This window comes from Tursiops truncatus, chromosome 3 (genome assembly GCF_011762595.2).
Source record: "Tursiops truncatus isolate mTurTru1 chromosome 3, mTurTru1.mat.Y, whole genome shotgun sequence".
Classification (NCBI taxonomy): Eukaryota; Metazoa; Chordata; class Mammalia; order Artiodactyla; family Delphinidae; genus Tursiops; species Tursiops truncatus.
The window spans coordinates 100,465,786-100,487,200 of record NC_047036.1 but is presented as its reverse complement, the minus strand read 5'-3'; the positions used below and the strand labels follow the sequence as shown (position 1 = coordinate 100,487,200).

Here is a 21,415-nt window from a genome sequence, read left to right as displayed (position 1 = left end):
AGGAAATTTGGAAAAAAGTGACAAATATAAGAAAGAAAATAAAAGCCACTTATAATTCTACCCTGAGTGATAATTACTATAAAAACAAGTTGTGACATAGTTTTTTCTAGTTTTATTATCTATTTCTCTTTCTCTCTCTCCAAAATTCAAAGTTGGTACCAAATTACAGGAACAGTTTTGTATCATACATTTTAATTCAATATTATATAATGAATATTTTTCTGTAAAATTCCATCATATGGATGTTGCTTCATCATTTATCCAATATCCTATCTGGAATATTTAGGTTGTTTAAAACATTTCTTTCATATAAAAAATACTGCAATGAATATCACTGCTTATAAATCTTTGAATACATTTTTGATGATTTTTTATGTTTGGATTTTGATGGACTAAAAATTTAAAGAGAGACAGATTACATAGCATGCAAATAGAAGATAATTAAAAATTTCTTCATACCTGGCCGAAGCAACCTGCGTAATGAATAAGGCTTGGAAAATCCTTAGAACAACTCAATTCAGCAATGGCTTCTGTTTCACTCACCATCCAGCGTACGCACTCCAATTGACCATTCTAGATTAAAAAGAAAAAAAAAAGAAATTAAGGTAATTCAGGTTTGAAAAAATACCTCACAGGTGGTAATTTTACCAAGGGAAAAAAATCACATGAATTTTGGCTTTTATATCTGGCTTAATTCATTTACAATAAATGTATATCACCTATTCTATTTCTGAACAGTAATTTTGACTCTAAATCAACTGCATAATTTTTACTTAATACATTTTCATAATTTCATCAGTTATTTTAAAATCAACTTATTGAGGTATAATTTGCGAACTATGAAATATACTCTTTTTAAAGTACAGTTTCATGAATTTTGACAAATATATTCTCTTGTTAACTACAACTCCAGTCAAGATGTAGAACATTTCCACCGCACGCCCACGTTTCTAGTACTCCTTTGCTCTCATACCCCTCCCCTTTGCCCAGGCGACCACTATGATTCCTATCACAGCAGAATAGAGTATGTACTCCTTTGCATCTGGCTTCTTTCACCCAACATAATCCTTCTGAGATTCACCCAAGCTAGTGCTTGGAGATAGTTTATTCCTTTTTATTGCTGAGAAGTATTCCATTGTATAAATATACCACAATTTGTTTATCCATTAACTCTGCTTTTTCTCTTGATAGGTTAGCATGTTAGGAGTCCAAAATAAAGAAAAGGAAAATAATCCCGTTACACTGGCTCAAATGCTACTTTCACTGAAGCCTTCTCTGATTTCCTGCCCACAGTAGCCCTGTTCTCCTGTGCTCGGATCCCACACTGTGCAAACCAGGAAGGCAGTCGTGACATATGTAACCTAGTGATTAAGACCCAGACTTTGGAATGGATTTAAACCCTTAATCCACCACTTAGTTACGAGACTTTGAACAACTTACCTCATCTCTCTGATACTCAATTTTCTCATCTATGAAATAGCAGGGGTTAGTAGCAGCTACCTCATGGAGTTACTGTAAAGGTCAAATGAGGCGATGCATGTCAGCTTACTAAGCACATAATACGTCACCTTACACTGTATTAGAATGCTCTCTTAGATCCTCACAATAACTCCATAAGACAAATGAGACATTCAACTGCATTCCTGATTTGCATGGTGTGGGACCTTAGCACAGGAGAAAAGAACTACTGTGGGCATGAAGTCAGGGAAGCCTATTCTAAAAACAAGACAGGGCGGGTAATCTGCTCATTCTTCATTTACTCCTATTTGGATAATGGAATTTCAAGTAGTCAACTTCCGTCTATTCACCCGCAGAATAGTTCTCTCTGATTGGGGCATCTAGCATGATCAGGTGTGTGCTGAATAGCTTCCAGGTGCCCCATTCAGATCTATCTCCTCCTGTTTCTGCCCTCCTTTCTGCCCAGGGAGGCTGATCTGTATGTGTTGGCTCCCTTGCCCCCTGGCTTCTGACTGGGTTTGGCTAATGGAAAGCAGTAACAGGAGACCAGGAAAAGAGAGTGAGTTTGAGGTCCCCCTTGTTCTCAACTCCCCCTTTATGGAGGTGCCACTAGTCGGCTGAGTCCTGCCACCAGTCAAAGGTCAAAAGTCAGCAGTTCTACTCAACCCTCTCTATCTCAAGGTCCTTCCCCTGCCCTTTCAGGCTCTGGGTTGGTAACTGTGCTCTGGTTGTTACTGACCCCAATATACTGCACTTTCCTTCACGGGCTCCCTACACCCTATCCACCCACCCTCCTTTTGTATATAAAAATTCATTACAGACTTTCCTTAAATTACACAATTTGAGCATGCAGTGTTTCTTAGGAGAATTTAAAAAACCCCACTGACACAACGTGCTTCATTCCCTCTGAATAAAGAAAGGTGTAGGAACCATACTGAGCGTCTATGAGGCAAGACAATTTACATCAATGGATATTTACACAGAACACAAAAATATGAGGCAATAGTTCTGATTTTAGTAATTTGAGTCTTCTCTCTCTTTCTTTCTCTCTCTCTCTTTTTTGGTCAGTCTAACTAAAGGCTTGCTAATTTTTAAAAATCTTTTTATGAGACCAAATTTAGTTTTGCTGATTTTCTCTATTATTTTTCTATTCTCTACTTCATTTATTTTTGCTTGAAAAAATTTTAATTTTCTTCCTTCTGCTTGCTTTGAATTTAGTTTGCTTTATTTTTCTAGTTTCTTGGGGTAGATTAGGCCAATAATTTGAGATCTTCCTCCTCCTCCTCGTCCTCTTCCTTCTTTTTTTAATTTATTTTTTTATTTTATTTATTTTTTTTTTTTGCAGTATGTGGGCCTCTCACTGCTGTGGCCTCTCCCGTTGTGGAGCACAGGCTCCGGACGCGCAGGCTCAGCGGCCATGGCTCACGGGCCCAGCCGCTCCGCGGCATGCGGGATCCTCCTGGACTGGGGCACGAACCCGTGTCCCCTGCATCGTCAGGCGGACTCTCAACCACTGTGCCACCAGGGAAGCCCCTCCTCCTTCTTTTTTAAACATATGCATTTACAACTATAAATTTCCCTCTAAGCATTGCTTTAGCTGCATGCTTAAATGTTGGTATGTTGCATGTTCATTCATCTCTAAATATCTTACAATTTCTGTTGTAATTTCTCTTTTGATACAATTATTATTTTGAGGTGTAATTCTATATACTTGTGAATATCTTAAATTCCCTTCTGTTATTAATACCTAACTGTATTTCTTTATGGTGGAAGGACATACTTTGTATGATTTTAATCCTTTTAAATTTATTGAGATCTGTCTTATGACCTAACATATGGTCTATCATGGAGACTATTTCATGTGCACTTGAGAAAAATGCATATTCTGCTGCTGTTGGGGAGAATGTTCTGTTAGATGTGTGTTAGGTTTAGTTACTCAAGGAAATGTTTAACCAAATAAAAAGTTGCTAGAGAGGGAAAAGGAAATACTATATCACTACTATGAGTTTGAAAGCAGTATCACTTGCCATTATTAGAAATACCAAGAAAACAAAAAATGTTAGTAGATTCTACTGGGAGATTTTTGCCTGCTGAAGTCCCTGAGCCTTGGGTAACTCACTGTATGTTAAAAAGGAATATCAGTAGGTTATATGTTTTCTCACCAGACCAGCATTTTGTCTTTGGGCTTACTCAGAAATAAAAAGAGAATCAAGGTTATTTCATTCCAAATCCGTTTAGATTCTAAAGTAATTTCTTGTGCTGGCTCCATTTTAGAAAACAGACTGTTCTCACCTTTTAGAAATCTTTCTTTACAATTATTTTGCTTAACTGTTGCCAAAGGGCACTTAATAATGCCTGTTGAACTCCCACAGTATCTAGTGTTGGGTCCCCAGAAAGCACTCAATAAAGTCTGCATGTAGCTGGCAAGAACTTATGATGTTCCATATTTAAGGAGTTTAACAGTGTGGGGAGATGTTCTTAAGCCTTGGTATGACTTCAGAGCCCCTTTTCTAATGTAATCTTTTAATTTGATACCTTGTCTCTGACTCTGCTTCCTGTCAGCCAACACATATTATCTGAGCAACTTCTGCCCATTTGTACCAAGTTTGTTTTCTTTAATGACAGCAGGGTTCTCAGAACTGTGCTTAAGGAGGTGAAATACCACCAGTTAGTTACTAGTGTTCAAAACAGGGTCCTAAAATGGAAGAATGATGACTTCTTAGCACTCCCTCAATTTCATCAATGTCCATCACAATACACTAATGGACTGAGGCAGGACATGTGTCAGGACAGACGGCCAAAGAGGGTGGCATATATTATAAAATATTTGTATTTACTGCTTTTGTAAATTCTAGACTAAACAAAGGAGTAAAAGAATACTTCCAGTTCTCAGATCATTGTCCAGAAGTAAAGTATGAAAAGCCTGAGACCGCAAAACTCTAAGAGCTTTTGAGTCCTGTGGGCTTGATGTATGTTCTTCACTGAAGCAAAAAACATTTTATTGTTTAAGTTTGCATGCTGATTGTATGATGGGGATCCTATGTTGACTGGAGCAGTTTAAGAATGAATTAACACTTAATATGGATACCATAGAAGGAGTTTACCCAGGGTTGGCTTAATGACCACTAAATTTCTTATGTACTTTCCTACTCTGAAGATCCTTACCCTATCAGAACAAGCACTCGGGAATATAAATTAACAAAAACACTTCATCCAACTATGTAGTTAGAATACATTCAAAATGCACCATTAATCAGGAAAACTAATGAGAACTGTATTTTATAAATACTAAAACGGCAAGGCGAATGTCAACAATCACTGGCATTGCAAGAATATTTTAGTCATAACTGACACATGCCCACTGATTACCAAACCCAACTCCTGCCTTCCTACAGGATTCCGACATGGGACTAGATCCTGAATTCGCCATCCTGCACTTGTATTACTGATAATTTACCTGCCTTATCCACCAGGCTATCAGTTCCTTAAGAAAAGGGACTATGTCTCATTTAAATTTGTTTTGCCAGCAGCTTAACACAGTACCTGGTGGACTTGTACACATTGCTGAACTCCACCATGCTTGACTTTGACTTCACATTTCATTTCTCTTTCTTCTTGATAGCTGCCTGCAGTTCACCTCTTAATCTGACATAGCATCATTTACAACTAAAGGAAAATGATATTCGCTGGGGTCATGGATTTCTTATTTGATCAAAAAAGCTAATCACTGAGTAACATTAAATAAAACAGAAAACAACTGTTTCATCTTTGCTGAATGATAAATAAATGGAAGACACAAAAATTCAGATTTGCATAAGAGGTATACTGGGGAAGGAAACTGCTTGTTTTTCAAATATAACACGTTCTTCAGAGAATTCACAAGCAGATTTCTTTAACTAGCAAGTTCCCCTAGTAAATTTCAGTATAATTCCATTTATAAAAATTATGATTATTCAGCTTTTAGAAGACGTAACTATTAAGTAAAGTAAAGTACATATGCAGAAGCACAAGATGTATTATATTTCCCTAAACTTCACTTCTGGCTTATTAATAAATGTGACTGAATTCCACATTTATTTACCAAAGATCTTAAAAGTAATTTTAGTTTAATAGTTAACCTTCTAGTGATGTGTTACATTTTACAGAGGCACTCGCTGCAGTGCTATAAAAGACCATGTTTTCCTGTACCACAGTTTCTAGGTTTTAACTCTATCCCAGTCGGCATTAATATGTGGAGTTTTTGACAGATAACATACTGTACTCTGCAAGAGCCAAACGCAAACTTGGCACTGATATTCTAAACAACTCCTGATACTGCAGACGTTTAAACTTGAGATGTAAGTAATCCATTAGAAGTCCACTTTATTGTCTGAAATACTTCTGAGTGCTAGCATCCTTTATAATACACCTTTTCCTCATTCGTCTTGCTCATTATACTCACATTAGGAAAAAATGAAACAGTCTCACACAGATCCAGGGGTGGTTAAGAATAACAGAAATTCTCAGAACGGCAACAGATCATTTTCCTTTCTCTTTATTAGCTGATTTGAAGCTTACCCTAAATTGGAATATAGTCTCGAAATCTCAAAGCAGCTAGTGACTGAAATGATTAACCTTTTAAGTACAATAGGTTCATTTGCTGTTTGCTTGGTATATCACTCTTCTCTCCCACCATTCTAACACTGAAACTTACTAGGAATCTTCAAAGACAGAAACCCAACTTTTAGCTGTGGAGGGCCCGGCCCCCAACCAGTCACCTTGATGGCCAGGCCCGCTGGAGTCAACTTCTCCACATTTCGCTCGTTGAGGCAATCTTCTCCCATCAAAGACGTGAGATGCTGCAGACATTCTGCGTGTCCCTGCGCTGCGGCAACGTGTAAGAGATTGTTTCCGCTTTCATCGTGAATTTTGTCTAGATTGTCGGCAGCTAGGTGTGGCTGGACACAGAGTGAGAGGAGAAAACTTAAGTCAATAAATCACAAGGAGATGCTATGGAGGTTTTGCTCTGGGCACTGGGAAGAAGAGATGAGCTTCCAGAAGCTCTGGTGGCAGCCATGGGGCTCTAATAAGTCAGAACTCCTTGCGATTAATTCTAATGATTTTCAATGACATTTTTGTTATACTGCACTTTAGAACATGAATGCTCAAGTGACTTATCTTCACGGGAGACATGTGACAGACAGGAGTCAGCAAGTCTGTAGCGGTTCCAAGCTGGCTTTCTAACAACTGCGATGACACTGAACGGTAACTGGCAGCTTCCCTGTCTGTCTCCTCTACTCCTGCTAAGTTCTGAGGGCCAGGCTGTGTTTTATTCCCTGTTGTAAGTTCGTTAAATGAATGAACTACCTGTCTTAACCATCTGCGTTGCCTTGAACTGTGGAGAGCTGGCTTTGACGGCAAGCTACGTGACGAGTGCCGCAGACAATGCTCCCACGGGTACCTCTAGACACTTTCATCCCTAAACAAACTCCTGGGGCATCTGGAGGCTACCTGGCCTTTGGTTCCTTCACCTCTAGTGAAGTTCAGTCCCCTGAGTATAAACTCGTTGATAAAGACTGGGTAAAACGGAGAGGTCTTATCACTTGGGAAACATGAAAACACGGGAAAGACAAAAGAAAGGAATGAACCAAGGAGAAATAGAGAGGAAGAGCCAGGAGAAGTGGAAAAGACATCTTCAGGAGATGAAAAACATATTACCTTACTTTGTAAAACTGTTCAATCATATCATCCTATTATAACACTAAGATGTGTGATAACAGACCAAGCGCATTATACTTATCTACTCACGGCTCTACCCTAAGTAGAATCACACTGCCAGGATGTGATGATTTTCTTGAATGAGACTTTAATTAACACCACAGTGTCAGCTCAGGCTTACTACTGTTTGATCCAAGTCTGGAAGCCAGGAAAGAACAACGTAGGCAGATGGAATGTGACTGCAGTTTAGTTTTCTCTGAGCCTAAGCAGAACAGACTTTTCTTACATCATATAACTCTGTGTCTAGAGTCTTTGGAAAAGCTTCTTCATTCTCCCTAGACATGCAGACCTGGAACTAAAAAAAAACTCCATGTGGGTCAGAGGGCAGTCAAGCTCTAGGGTAAGTTTCTATCTGCAAATGCTTTCAAACATCCTGGTCCAAGTCTTCTGAATAAGGATCAGGATAAAACAGAAGACCCTCTGTTCATGTATCTGGCAGGTCCCCCATCAGCAAGGAACTGACATCCCCACAAATAACTGAGTGAGAGCGTTGGGAACCATTTGAAAAGCAAAAAAGAAAGACATTAAGATTCATATGAAAGAAAGTGCTGGGCTTTTTTCGTTTTGTTTTTGTTTTAGACTCTGTGTCCTTATTCCAGTTGAATTCAGGCAAAGTTCAAGTGAAATAACACTCCCCTCTATAGCCAATTGTTTTTCCTTGTGCTAACCACCTAACTTATAATTTTAAAACTCAAAAGTCACAGCTCCCAACCAAAGCCACAAGTAGAGATGGAACAAAACTTAGAACAAAACCATCATCGTTCTGTAACTAATGAATGGAGCTGATAAAACTGGAGTCTCTAGATTGTTATTGTGTATACGGAATTAATCCATACTTACCAGGAGAGATATTTGCCCTTCTTTAACGATGTTCAGGATGCTTTTTACTTTTTTCAGGTACTCACTCCTTTCTTCTGGGCCTTGGGAGCTGGTCCAGTTCACGCCACTGACCTGCTCCTCTAGTTTGGGGTCTGGTGCTGAGGACTGCAGATGGAAGGCCCTGAGCTGGCAGTCTGGCATGGCCTTGTCAACTTTCCGACCATGAGGCTCACTAAAGGTCTTATTTGGGAAGTCCTTACTCTGGTTTTCAGGCTCATATGCAGAGCCACATTTAACCAGAGGAGGAGAACTCTCGGATTCTTCAGTGGAGAGCTTCTGCTGGTCACGGACGACAGAGGATGTTTTTCTCAAGTGAGGGCTTTTCACAGGAGAGAGAACACAAAATGGTGTCATGTTGGACAGTGAGTTCTCAGCATTTCCTGTAGAACAGGCTTTGCTAGAAAGGCCACTGATGCTTGTGCATAAACCCAAAATTCTTTTTTCTGAAGTCACCTTGGCAAAAGAGGCAAGCTGTTGACTGGACTTAATGTAAGGCACATCCAGAATCTCATCCATGTCGAGGTCATAATGCTCCAGTTCGCCCAGCAAGGGGCTGGGCTCCGTGCTCTTACTTGGAGGGCTGCTCTCTCCATCTCTGGGGCTGAGCTCCTCAGGTTGGGGGCCTGGGTCAGAATCACCCCCTTTCTGGTACTCTGCCTTCTGGTTCTTTTGGTCATCACTTTCATTGTTCTCCAGAGTCTCTGGCTGATGTTTCAGTGGGGACACTCGCTTCACTGGGCGGAATTTACTGTATACGTCGGCGATTCCCGTGGGCTTCTGTGTGTTTGTAATAAGAGTTGAGACACTGCAATTCCAGCTAGAGCTAGAAACTGTTTTAACATAAATGAAAAGAGGGGACTATTAAAAACTCTTTTAAAATAAATTAAAATGGGGACTATCTGAAACACTGAAAATAGCGTGGCCATGCGGGCAGACATGGTCCACTCAAGTAATGCTCAAAGGAAGCCCGGGACAAATTAAGGACGAAGCTCAAAGGGGACGAATTAAGAGAGAACGCATATCATAAAACAAACGGTTCATACTTACCATTGAAAAGCAGTCAGTGATAAAAGAAAGTTATGACATATTGGCTCAAAATTAATTCAAGTAGTAATAATAGTGAAGGCAGACAGCTAAAGAAAACAAACCCAGACAGACACTCAGGTTTATTCCCTGGGCGGTGGCACCTCCTTGATAGTATTTTGATACTTGCCATCACCCTGAAAAAGAGAATTGGAGGACAGGATCCTTTGTGTTAAACGAACTTCCAAACTAATCCAGGGAGAGAAGGGATGTACGCGCATATGTGCACACGTGCACGGGTATACTCTGAAAGCTTATGACGACGTCTCAGAGAAAGAAGGGATGAATGGCTTAATACTGGGCAAACTTAAACTCATACCTATTGGGTGATTCCCTAGGTGATTTGTTAGGTGGATTAGGGAAAGAACAGGAAGGAATGAAGTGGTCAGGACTGACTGGACCATGGGACATAAGCCATGGTTGAGTTCATCCCACCACAGGCTGAGTATTCCAGTCAACCATCACTCACGGGCATTTGACAGTACCTTCTGGCATATGACACAGCAACATAACGCACCAGCTTCACACGGGAACGTGCTCTTTAAGAGTCACTGCTGCCCTTGGTCATTTGGAAAGAGGAGAAGGAAGGTGCAAAGGGAGAGTGAAGTAGGCAGACTATTTTTTTTTCTTCTCATTTCTTGCAAAGTTTAGATGAAGACTGTATAGTCTGCGTCCGAGTGCCTGGCTGAGACGGAGTGTAACGGGAGGTGAAAGGTAAGCACCACCTCCTCCTGCAGTGCGGCGGCCTCATGTGACCGGCTGCCCCTTCCTCCCTCAGCCTCGATGACACCACCTCCTCTCTGGGACACTCCCTTGACTGCGAAGATGACCCCGCACTCTTGGTAGCTTGCAGCCCACCAGTTTACAGATTCCTACTCCCTTCCCACTGAGGTTACACCATCCCCCATCAAAGGGGTGAGGTTTCAGGACATGCCCTCTAACTAGGCATCTCCCATCGCTCTCTCCTCTTCTGCAACAACAGCAGGTGGGAAGTATTTAACCCCAAAGCATGTGTTTGTGTCTGTTCTTTGCTATGGAGCACAACCAAAAAGTAAAGGAGCTAAGACGAGGGTGTACTCAGGTCTGTAACTTCTGCAACAGTCCCTGGCTACCATTGATTCTTGGGGTGAAAGCAGGATATAAATTATGAAACGTTCCCCAAATTTAGACCCTTGGTCATTCTTCATCCTACTGCTATGTGTTCCAAAAGGATTCATATAAGTTCTGGAACCAAAATAAGGAGGTGAGAGTGAGTGTTCTAAGCCTAAATGCTATGTACCTATTTATTGGTGGGTGAGTTCTTTACTCCAAATGGCCCACAATTTTGCTTGTGGTTTCAGAGGGTCTGCACGAAGCGGTCCTTCTCTGAGGACTTTTGGGAATCTAAGAGAATACTGTGAGCTGTGGAGGGAGGCCTGGATTCTGTCCAGTAAGAAACAGGTATTAACAGAGAATGTTCCAGAAGGGAAGGAAGGTGTCTAGATGCTCTTAAGCTGCTGCTTCTCTTGCCTTCTGCTGGCTCTGGTTCTCAGTTGTATACAGTACTTGGTACAGAGCAGACAATTAACAAGTGCTAGTATTTGAATTTGAATCTCACTTTGTCCAACGCATTACATTTCTTTTTAAATGCCCAAAGAGTATCCTTCTCAGGGATTTACGGCTTAATTTCACAGGGGACAAAAGTCCTGTTAATAAACTCAGAGGAGTGGTAATCACCAATGAGAGCTAGATTTTCTAGTTATTTATGAAAGGTAAATAGGCAAAGGCAAAGACTAATTCCTGTTGTTCCATTATAAATTTAAAAGTCTTTCTATCCTTTATATGTCCCTTTCTCCCTCAAAATGTAAAGCTAAAAAACATTAAGGCCTGCCAGAAATTTCTGCCAAGTCTTTCTCTCTTCCTTTCAAGAATATATGGTTACTTACTTATTTAAACCAACAGAAAAATAGTGGACACAGAGTTTATAAATGTAAATATGCCTTAAATTTTATCCATCAATTTTCTGAAAACCTTAAAATAGAGTAGGAAAAAAATATATATATTTCTTAACATTTCTGAGATACATATATATTATTAGGGATAGTATTTGCTGGTATTTTCCAATTACCTTCATTTTTTGGAAACTTCTTGATAATGTGCATCTCAGAATGCAATAAAAAATTTTAAAGCCACATAACTTAGTGGGCCAATACAACGAGAGCATTGTATCAATATATTTATGTATCGTATAAGGTCGTGGGTTCAAAGGGCTACTCTTTTATGTTGGCTTTATTTACATGTGAAATTTTTTCCAAGTGATACAGGGAAATGGATACCATATGTTTCCCAGCTGTTTTGTTCTGACAGGAGCCATTAAGAATGCTCTATGGAAATGAATTCTGTCTGAGTCTTATGAAAACACTTCTTTCCACAGAAGAGCCTAGAAACTGAAGAAGGGGCATCAACATTAGGCTGGTTGTCCTCCTATTCAAACCCATCACTCTTTTTTAGGCTGAGAGGGAAATCTGTGCTTTCCAGTCTGTGTCTTGACTACCTGGAAAAAAATCCCAGTTATGAAAAGTGGATTAGATAACAGTTTTTTGTGAGAATGCTCTAATTTATTACTATATCATATACCTGTCTGAGGAGAAGGACAATTATATATATATATATATATATATATATATATATATATATATATATATATATATATATAAATATATATATATATATATAAAAGATAAAACGCAATTAGTTTATTTCTCCTAAGCTGGGAAAATGGGTATTTTAAGTACAACACAAGTAAAAGGGTCCTTAATGACAGGCAAGATTTTCACTTCCGATTCTGTAAGTCTACCAAAAATTCCACTTATACTGTTGTTCTACCCCGACCCCATGAAACACTTCTTATAATGCATGGAAACAAAGATCAGACTAACTAGGGCTTATAGGAAGATTTTGAGGCTCAAGTTGTTTCCTGGAAATCATGAATAAATACTTCACATGTTAAACTTTAAATCCCAGAAAATTTTATCGATTATTTTATGAGATCTTGACAAGCTCTGTGAGAAGAGTCTGTGTCTAATTTACCTCTCTATCCGTCAAAGCACCCAGCAAATTGCTTTACATGAGTAGGTTCTCAGTGACTTTTTTGGGTGAGTGGATTCATTTTTAACATCTTATGAACATAAACATGCCCAATATACCTTAAACCTGTCTACCTGATTATGGCACAAAGTTTCTAAAATGGTCAGTAGGTAAATGGCAATGCATTCGAGGCTGATTTGTAGACCACAGTTCCCTCTTCCAATCTAACTGGCATTTGGAATGTCTCTGATCTCCAGCAGGGTATTTCCAGTTGCCTGCTGACCATCCACAGGTCACCATTTATTCAACAAGCATTTAATGTGAGCCTGGGATGTGTACGTTATGTGTAACAGGTAGCATGCTCTGATCCAGGGGTCTTATCACCCTTACCCTCACCTGCTTCTTGCCTTCCCCCTCCTCATCCAAAACACACACACACACACATATGCGCACACACACACACGCATATGCACACACACGCTCTACTCTGTCTTCCTTAAACGTATTCCTCATATACCTGGCCTGAATCACATGACCATGTATGCAGCCTCCCAAGCAATCCATCTCCAAGGCATCCCTGCCCCTCATCCCTTAGGTACCAACTCCTACGTAGCCTGATCCTAAATCCTTCTTTAATCTGGTCCCTCTATTCATCTTATTATACTGACTAGACCCTTCCACAGTCCCTGCAGGGTTTCTTTTCTTCTTTGGTTTCCCTTTTGATCCTGAGTCATCCCCTCTTCAGATAAGTCTGATTTTGTCACTTCTTAGTTCAAAAACCTTGAAGAGGCCTTGTACTGCCTAAAACAATATTTCCCCCTATGTGGGACACATACCCCTGCAGTATCTAAGGTGGTGCACAGGAACCATAAATCCCCCTGACTCAGAGAGTAAGCAAGCTATATACCTTTCAACTCTTTCTTCCTCTTAATTAATTTAAGGACTCTCAGTTTGGTGCTACAGTGACTTTAACTACTCTCCCAAACTTACAAACTCCCTTCAGAATAATGAAACTGTGGGCCTTTAGCTCAGAGACTTTCATAAGCAAAGAGTTAGCAGAAATGCTTTATTTTCATCACATTCATTTTAACGATGTCCTTGAATTTACTGCAAGTGACATTGATTTTTTACTTACAACACTGACATAAAGTTTCTTCCAAAAACAAATATGCTTAAAAGTAAATGGTTTTAGAAAAATAAGTTAAAAATAATAGTACAAGTGGTTTACAGGGTCAAACAAAAATAAGAGAGGTTGTGGAAATAATACTTAAACAACTAAGCTTTGGGAAACCCTGACTTTCAGGATAGTAGCTAAACTCTTTATCATGGTAGCTATCAGCTCTTTTATTTATTTTCTAATTTATCTTCTCATCTCAGCACCACCATTCCCACGTCACTAATTTTTCTCTGCATTTCCATCGCTAAACTCACCCGCTTCTGGATACCCCAGGTCCTTCCTTCTCTTCTCCTGCCTTTGGGCAAGTTCGCCCTCTCCTACGACACCTTTGCTGCCTTCTCTGCCTGAGATGGAAGCTCATCTGCCAGGATTCCCCTCAGGTGTTCCTCCTTGGTGCATATCCTCTGACTTTCCCAGGGAATCGTTGTCCTTTGCTTCTCAGTATCCTGAGATACATCTGCCCATACCTAGAGTCACGCATTTATAAAGTTCTGTTTCAACAATTCACTCATGCATCTGTCTCACCTTCTCTCTTGAGAGTCCCTCAAGGGCAAAGATGGCTCGTGAACCTCCTTGTGTTTATAACCAGCCCTCTGTCTAGCACAGCATCTCACAGATATTGGGGCTCAAGGGCTAAACCTTTTAAAGAATAAATGAATGAAGGGGGAGGGAGGGAGCAAGAGGGGGGAAGAAGGAACAAAGGAATATGCTAGACCAAAGAGGCAATGTATACTAAATACATATGAGTCTTGTCACAATGAGTCACTCTCGCCACATTTTGGACACACTGAGTGTGTTGAATATTTCAAAGACAGTCTTGGTAAAGCTATTGAAGATGTGCTGCATATTAAAGTATTTTCATGTATTTCCTAAGTTCTAAGCCAAAACTTCTTCATCTGTAAAATAAAGGGGTTAGACACATGATTGCTAAGACCTGACCCACCTCTAAATTTCTATGACTGTATGGAATGTCTACAAATAACAGGGCTCTTTATTCTGAATGACTCACTATGAAACACTATAATTCTTCTGGATCCATGTATTTCAACAGATCCTCACAAATTTATAATTATGAGGCTAAGCTGATTGCTGACACAGAACAACTCTTTGGCTCTTGGGACTGATACATTAGTATTTTCTTAGGAAGATAATGTACAGTTTGCTATTGCAACGGTGGATCCAATTTTCAAGACCGAACGTCAGTGCTGGCTCCCAAAATGCCTATTTTACTTCTAAATATGGAGTTTTGTGTCCATATTAGAAAATTAGCTTTAGACATCAAGAAGAGGAAGAAAAGGATGTGTCTTTAGGATAAAATACTGTTTTCCTACTATTTATTGTTAGAAGTGAAAGGAATACTATTTTCCTTGAGAAACAAAATGGTCAGCTTTAGCTGTAATTGCCTTAAAATGTACACAACAATGAACTTCACATCTACAGCTGCTGGAAACACAGGCACCTTCAAGGACATGACTTCTAAGTTCTCCAGGATTCCATTTCCTTCCATTTTTATACCTAAGAGAGGGACGTTGTGAAAGATTAGGAGGGTCAATGCTAGAGTCAAGAGTTTCCTTAATCCGATGTAAATGAAATCCATCGTGGGCTTACTCATCACAAACACTTCAGGTTCTAAGGCGTGGTGACAGGTATACTTATCTCATGACAACAAGAAGACGGGTATGGAGCCTGAGTGAAGACTACTTGCTGGGTGCTCTTCTGTACCACCCTTGGAGACTAGATTGGAACCTGATCCAAGAAAGGGTTGGGTTAACTCTGAATCTGGGGTACTGTGTCAGGCCATGATGTTGGGAAGAGCCAGTGTGTGTGAGAAATGTTCCCATGGAGTTGTTTGCTCATCCCTTTCATTGGTGTCACAGACCCTTTATTGACGGTGTTGTGAGGCTGAAGGGCAAGTACAGAGGACTTTCTTATAAAAATATCAACCAATGATTTATTCACATTGAGATGTTAAAATATTACTGGAAAAGATTCATTGATGTGGTTCTAAACTTCCTAAGTGGCTACTGATATAAAGCAGCTGTAGAAAGTCAGATTTCCCAGTTTCCCAATTTCATAATTTCCCAAGTTTCCTAATTCCCAGCCCAACCCAGAACTGTCAAGACCTGCTCACATCACTTTGTACCCCATCTGCACCCATTTCTTTATTGTGTAAAAACTCACAGAAATACTCAAAAGCCCTTACTACCTTGGGTAGAAAAGATACTTCTTCACCAAAGACGCATATTCTATCATGAAATCAGACTCAATATTTTGACAACTTTAAACCTTTGGGCCTTGAAAGTATGGTTCCCATAGAAGACAAATGAGTGATTCTGAAGAGAGCACATGGTTTCAGAGTTATTCTATCACCTAAAAAGCATGCTGACCTTCACTCTGACATCAGCAAAACCTCTTGAGTGGATTAAGTCTCACATCCACTCCAGGCCCATTACCAGATTTCCTTTCTGTTTTTTCCTCTCTCAGTGCTGAATTATAGAGAGAGATGCGCATCCAAGGATGGTGCAGAGGCTCATCAAGCAGAGAAGTGTGGAACCAGGGGAGAACTTGCTCAGTGTGGTTTCTGGAAAGTGCAGAATCACGCTTACCAGTTTTAACTGAAGGTGGCAATGTTCTACAGCGCTGATCTGTCAAGGGCAGGAAACACCAAGATACTGCTCCTTGCTAAGGGAACAAGAGGCAGATGGGGGAGGTTTGAAAAATCCCTATCCTCTACCCTCTACTAGCCAGCTCCAGCAGATGGCTCCCAGAATGCCGTCAGTAAAATGTTTCTTTTCCTCCTCGATGTGAAGTCAGGTATCCACATTAGGAATACAACTTTAGACACAAGAAGAGTAAAGGGGGTATATATCTTTAGGGTGCGTGAGTGTTTTGTTTTTTTTTACAAAACATTAAATGAATTCTATTTTCCAGAAACAAAGTGGTAAGTGTATGAAACCTAGTCCCACTTTGAGAGGGACGCGCCTCAAGGTCTGGAGGGGAGGAGAAATGGGAGGAAGAACTAGCCCAGCCTGCAGCCTCCTCTTCCTCTGGGCAGCCCCGTGGTGTCCACCCAAGCAAGCTGGTGGCCAGGTGGAGTTCTCCGTTACAGGCTGCAGAGAGGACAGGGCAGGTGCAGGGACGCAGCAAAGTGCAGATAGAGGCCCCTGCAGGACAGAGCCTGGCAGAGCCGAGCTGCCTCCTTTCCTACTGCCGTTCGGTACACGCTTCTCAGGCACTGTTACAAACAATGAAAAAAAACAAAACACTTATGTGTGTTTTAAAAGTTCCTCCAAATGCTATTTATTAATTAGAATTTTCCTAAAATGTCCTCCATCATTAAAATTATGAATACAATATATTTGCATAAAACTTTCTATGTTTCTGACCACAAGTCAAGTGTATGATGTCACTAGACGTTTTTACAACAACTCCGGAGGATGGATGAGCAGTGCTTCCGTATTCTCACTTGAAAATAAATGCGAACTGAGGGAGTTTCAAGTGTTATGTGGAAAATTACATACTATGCTGACTGCTCAACCAGGACTGAGGTTCCCTGACTCCAACTTTCTCTCCATAACACCGCAGAACTGCCTTATCAAAATTAAAATTATTCCCTAAACATGCAATTCACATTTTCTCTATTTGGGTCACATGTAGGCAATGGAATTCCAGAAACCAGTAGTAAAACCTGGTTGTACTCATTTCAGATTCATTTTAAGCTAAATCCCAAACTGTACTCTCTGCCGAGATTTTGGTAACCACTGACTATGAAGTAACATTAGGAAAATGGTTTTTAATAACAACTTTTCTTAGAAACAGTTGAGTGGAAGAATTTCCCTACTTTGTTTATCTTTAGCGGCATCAGCCTAAATTTAGAGTCATCTTATCACAGAAAATTTGTTCTGATTTCAGGTGCCAATTCTTTCAACTGGTTAAAGGTGGCAATTCCTTTCCAATATAAGCAAGACATATAGGAATACAACAGAGCTTGTTCAGAAGTGCTAAAGTAATTGGCAGAATGCTAAAAGACTCTTACAGGGTCCACTCATTCCACAAACATCTGCTGAATGTTCTCTGTGCACATGGCTGTAGGGGTACAGAGGGGAATGAAATAGACATAATCACCATCCTTATGGGGCAAGCAGATAGTCAAGCAAGTATACAGATGAATGAGAAATTATAAAATACAGAGTGCTTTGATGGAAACAAGTAGGGTCCTGGAATAGAGAACAGCTGAGAAGCCTTACCATGGAGATGACATGTAAGCCAAGACCTGAGAATGAGAAGAAGACAGTTATGAGGATCCGGGGGAAAATACAAGAGAAAAGACGATTCTGTGAGGATATGGGTAGAAGGAAGCCCATTCTCAAATGCCTAACGCAGGAGAGAATCTGGCAGGTTCCACAGTTCTTCTATCTAGAGCAGAGTGATCTAGGGTGAGGGAGATCAAAGATGAAGTTGGGGGAGGCTGTCAGGGGCCAACTCACTTGAGGGTTTTATGGACCACAGAAAGGAGTTTGGGTTATATTTTAAGTGAAATGGGGTATTCTTAGGGGGGCTTCACAGAGAATGAAATGCTCTGCTTTACATTTAAAAATATATCCTTGTGCCTCCTCTGGGGGAAATACGGGGTGGCAAGGATTGATGGTGAAGAAAGAAGTCAAAGTATTAGTTCATGGTTGTTAACCCAATGAAACATAAAGGTGGCCCGACCTGGCTGGGGGCTGTTGAGATGGAGATAAGTGGACAGATGGGGATAGGCTTTGAGCACAGATGACTCAGGACCTGCTGATAGATGGAGGTGGAAATGAGGGAGAGGCAGAATCCTGGCTTCGGCCACAGAGTGGATGTTTCAGTAAACTGAGTGCTGATAGCTGAGGGGGGTCTGAGGAGGAACAGGTTGGGGATGGGGATTCAAGAATTCCTCTTCATAATTCCACAAGGCATCCAATGGAGATATCGAGTGGGTCATTAATTAGGAGGCTAGAGTGATGAGGTAAGTAGCAGCAGCAAGTAGGGGGCATCTGAAGCCGTGAGAACGAATGAGCTATCAACCCAGAGAGACTTAGAGATTGAGAGGAGAAAGGATCCTACTGAATACTTCCATACCACTTGGATACGTAAAGGTCAAGTAGAGAAAGGAGAGGAGTTGCAAAAGAGACTAAGGAGATGTCAGAGTGTTAGAAGAAAAACAAGGAGTGAGGTGGTATCACAAAGCCATGGGAGGAGAACGTTTCCAGAAAGGCACGGCCCATAGCCTCAAATAACACAGCAATGCCAAGCAAGATGAGAACATCAGTGTCAACGGATTTGACCAACTGGAAGTTCTGACCTTCCCAAAAGAGGTGGAAGCCACACTGGAGATATTTAAGGTGAACAGGGGGTGGAGGACTACAGATCGAGGTTCCGTTAACTCTCTAAAGCATGTTGGCTATAAGTGGGGCCTGGGGTGGGAAGAAAAAGGAGCAGAGAATTAGGGTGGAGCCACCAGAGCAGTATTGTTTGCTCGTTTTTTAAGACAGGAAATAATTAGAGAGTGTTTGTATGGTGCAGATAAAAGAGGAATCAAATATCCAGAGAATATCAAAGTGTCAAACCAAATGAAGAGAAGCAAAGCAGCTGTCCCAAAGCTCAATTATGATACAAAACCCAAAGAAGTCGGCTTCCTTTTCACCTCTTTACACACTCAATCATCCATCCTACCTCAGATGTGTATGTAGCACCAGCAGTAGGCACTGGAGATACCATAATGAACCAAATTACCCAAAAGAGATTTTATTTAGTCTACTAGAGAAAACTGATATTAAACTACATTACCAATAATTTTTAAAACACAGATATTTAAAGAGGTGGAAAAGTACAGGGAGCTGGGAGATAATACAGTAAGTTGGGAGAGGGGTTCTAATATAATCTAGGCTTGCACTGTCCAAATAGGAACCACTAGACACCTGTGGCTATTAGGCACTTAAAATGTGGCTGGTGGTACATATCAAAGTGCAAATAGTTTTGATTTATTGGGATAAATATAAGGTATTATTAAATTAATCTCATCTACTTATATTTTTTCATATGACTACTAGAAGAAGTTTAAATTACGGAAACGGCCTACACTACATTTCTACTGAACAGGGGGAGTAGGGTGAAGGGCTGTGAGGAGATGACCTTGGAGGCAAAAGGAGAGAAGGACGTGTCACGTGAGAGAACACGGCACATCTGAGGAACCTAAGGAGGTCCCTTGATGAGACTGGCAGGCAGAAAGCAGGAGGAGAGCGACATGCGAGGAAGCTTGCTGACCCAGGAGAAGAGTGCTTGAAGACCACGTAAGAGTTTCCCACTAAGAGAGTTTCCCACTGTGTATCTTGAGAACCATCTCGGGGAACTATTGGTTGATTCTGAGCACAGAGTGACATGATACCTCATCAGGGACGACGGATTAGCACCAAAGGTGGCCTAAGTCAGCACTTCTCAAACTCGAATATACACAAATGAGTCACTTGGAGAGCTTGTCAAGATACAGATTCTGATTCTGGAGTCTGGAGTAAGGCCTCAGGGTCTGCATTTCTAACAGGCTTCCCAGTGATGCTGGTGGTGCTGGTTGCGGTCTCGGAGTGCACTGTGAAATGCAAGGGCCTGAGCAATCGATGCCACAGAAGGGTCTGGACTTTTGGAGATGATTCTTTACTCTCTCCGAGGATCCTTCAACTATGAGATTCTAGGATTCTGTTTCTATTACTTGAGTTTTTTAGTGATTTTTTTTTTAGGGGAAGAGTCAGGGCAAAGAAGGTATGTGGACAAAGTGTGCTCATTTTAAATGGGAAGAAACTGCCCACTGGGAGACAAAAGAAAAAGGATACACTTTCAGCAGGAAGTGGGGTGCTCTCAGAGACTCTATGAAGATCCAAAACCAGTAACAACCCTCCCTCTCTCCAATTCTACTGTTGCCTTGATTGGGAACATGGGGCAGGGAAAACCGCTTCTCCCTAATGACAGGATTGACTTCTGAGAAGGAAGTCACTGCGGGGCCGCACAAGGTGAAAGGCACTTTGCTTCCGTACCGGTTTTTCCTTGTCCCTGTGTTTCATTTCTTCCCCTTCCTGCCTCCATGATGCTTTTCTCTCTACTTCTGAGTTCTCATCCTTCCTTACTGCCGATTCCCTTGAACTCATTTCTACCAAGAGATTTCCCCACCAGTTTTGAGGGGGGAGGTATGTTTCTTAGAGTCCAATAAAACCAAAACATGGGAAAGGAGACTGGGTCTCTTCCCCAGAGTTTTCTCTCCCTCTAGTACTGCCTCATTCCTGACTTTGTTAACTCTATAACCTTCCAGAAAGTCAGGGAGCTAGGGGACTTAGATCAGCTCAGTGCTTTGTGACCACCCAGAGGGGTGGGATAAGGGAGGGTAGGAGGGAGGGAGATGCAAGAGGGAAGAGATATGGGGACATGTGTATATTTATAACTGATTCACTTTGTTATAAAGCAGAAACTAACACACCATTGTAAAGCAATTATACTCCAATAAGGATGTTAAAAAAAGAAAAGAAGAAATGTTCAAGGAGAGAAGAGGGGACAAAGATGCACTGTATTTAAGCTCTGCCACTGCCAGCCCTTTACATTATTTTTGACACTACTAGAGTTTTATTTTTAATTTTTCTATCACCCCCTGCTCCTATCTTTCCCCGCATTGACTTCATATCCTTTCTTTCAGAGACATAAGCAAAATGTTAATGGATTAAAAGCAGACAGAGGGGGCAGATCCGCTTTCCTAAGTTCTGTGGTTCATTCAAAGCGTTGGCCATACACATTCTGCAACGGCAGAAAAAAGCAGTGGATAAAACTGCCCTTATGAAAACGAAAAATAGAACTACCCTATGACCCTGCAATCCCACTACTGGGCATACACCCTGAGAAAACCATAATTCAAAAAGAGTCATGTACCACAATGTTCATTGCAGCTCTATTTACAATAGCCAGGACACGGAAGCAACCTAAGTGTCC

The 21,415-nt window shown here is 40.8% G+C and overlaps 1 protein-coding gene across 8 annotated transcripts in view; it reads right to left on the bottom strand.

Moving 5' to 3' along the window:
* The window catches only part of SNCAIP (synuclein alpha interacting protein), a 150,377-nt gene that overhangs the window by 31,378 nt on the left and 97,584 nt on the right, over positions 1–21,415 (bottom strand). For all 8 annotated transcript variants that reach the window (XM_073802439.1, XM_073802440.1, XM_073802442.1 and 5 more), the window contains exons 4-6: positions 8,056–8,924; positions 6,216–6,395; positions 460–573 (exon numbers count right to left, since the gene is read on the bottom strand). In XM_073802439.1, the coding sequence (XP_073658540.1) occupies positions 460–573; positions 6,216–6,395; positions 8,056–8,924 (1,163 nt within the window). The remainder of the gene's footprint in view (positions 1–459; positions 574–6,215; positions 6,396–8,055; positions 8,925–21,415) is intronic.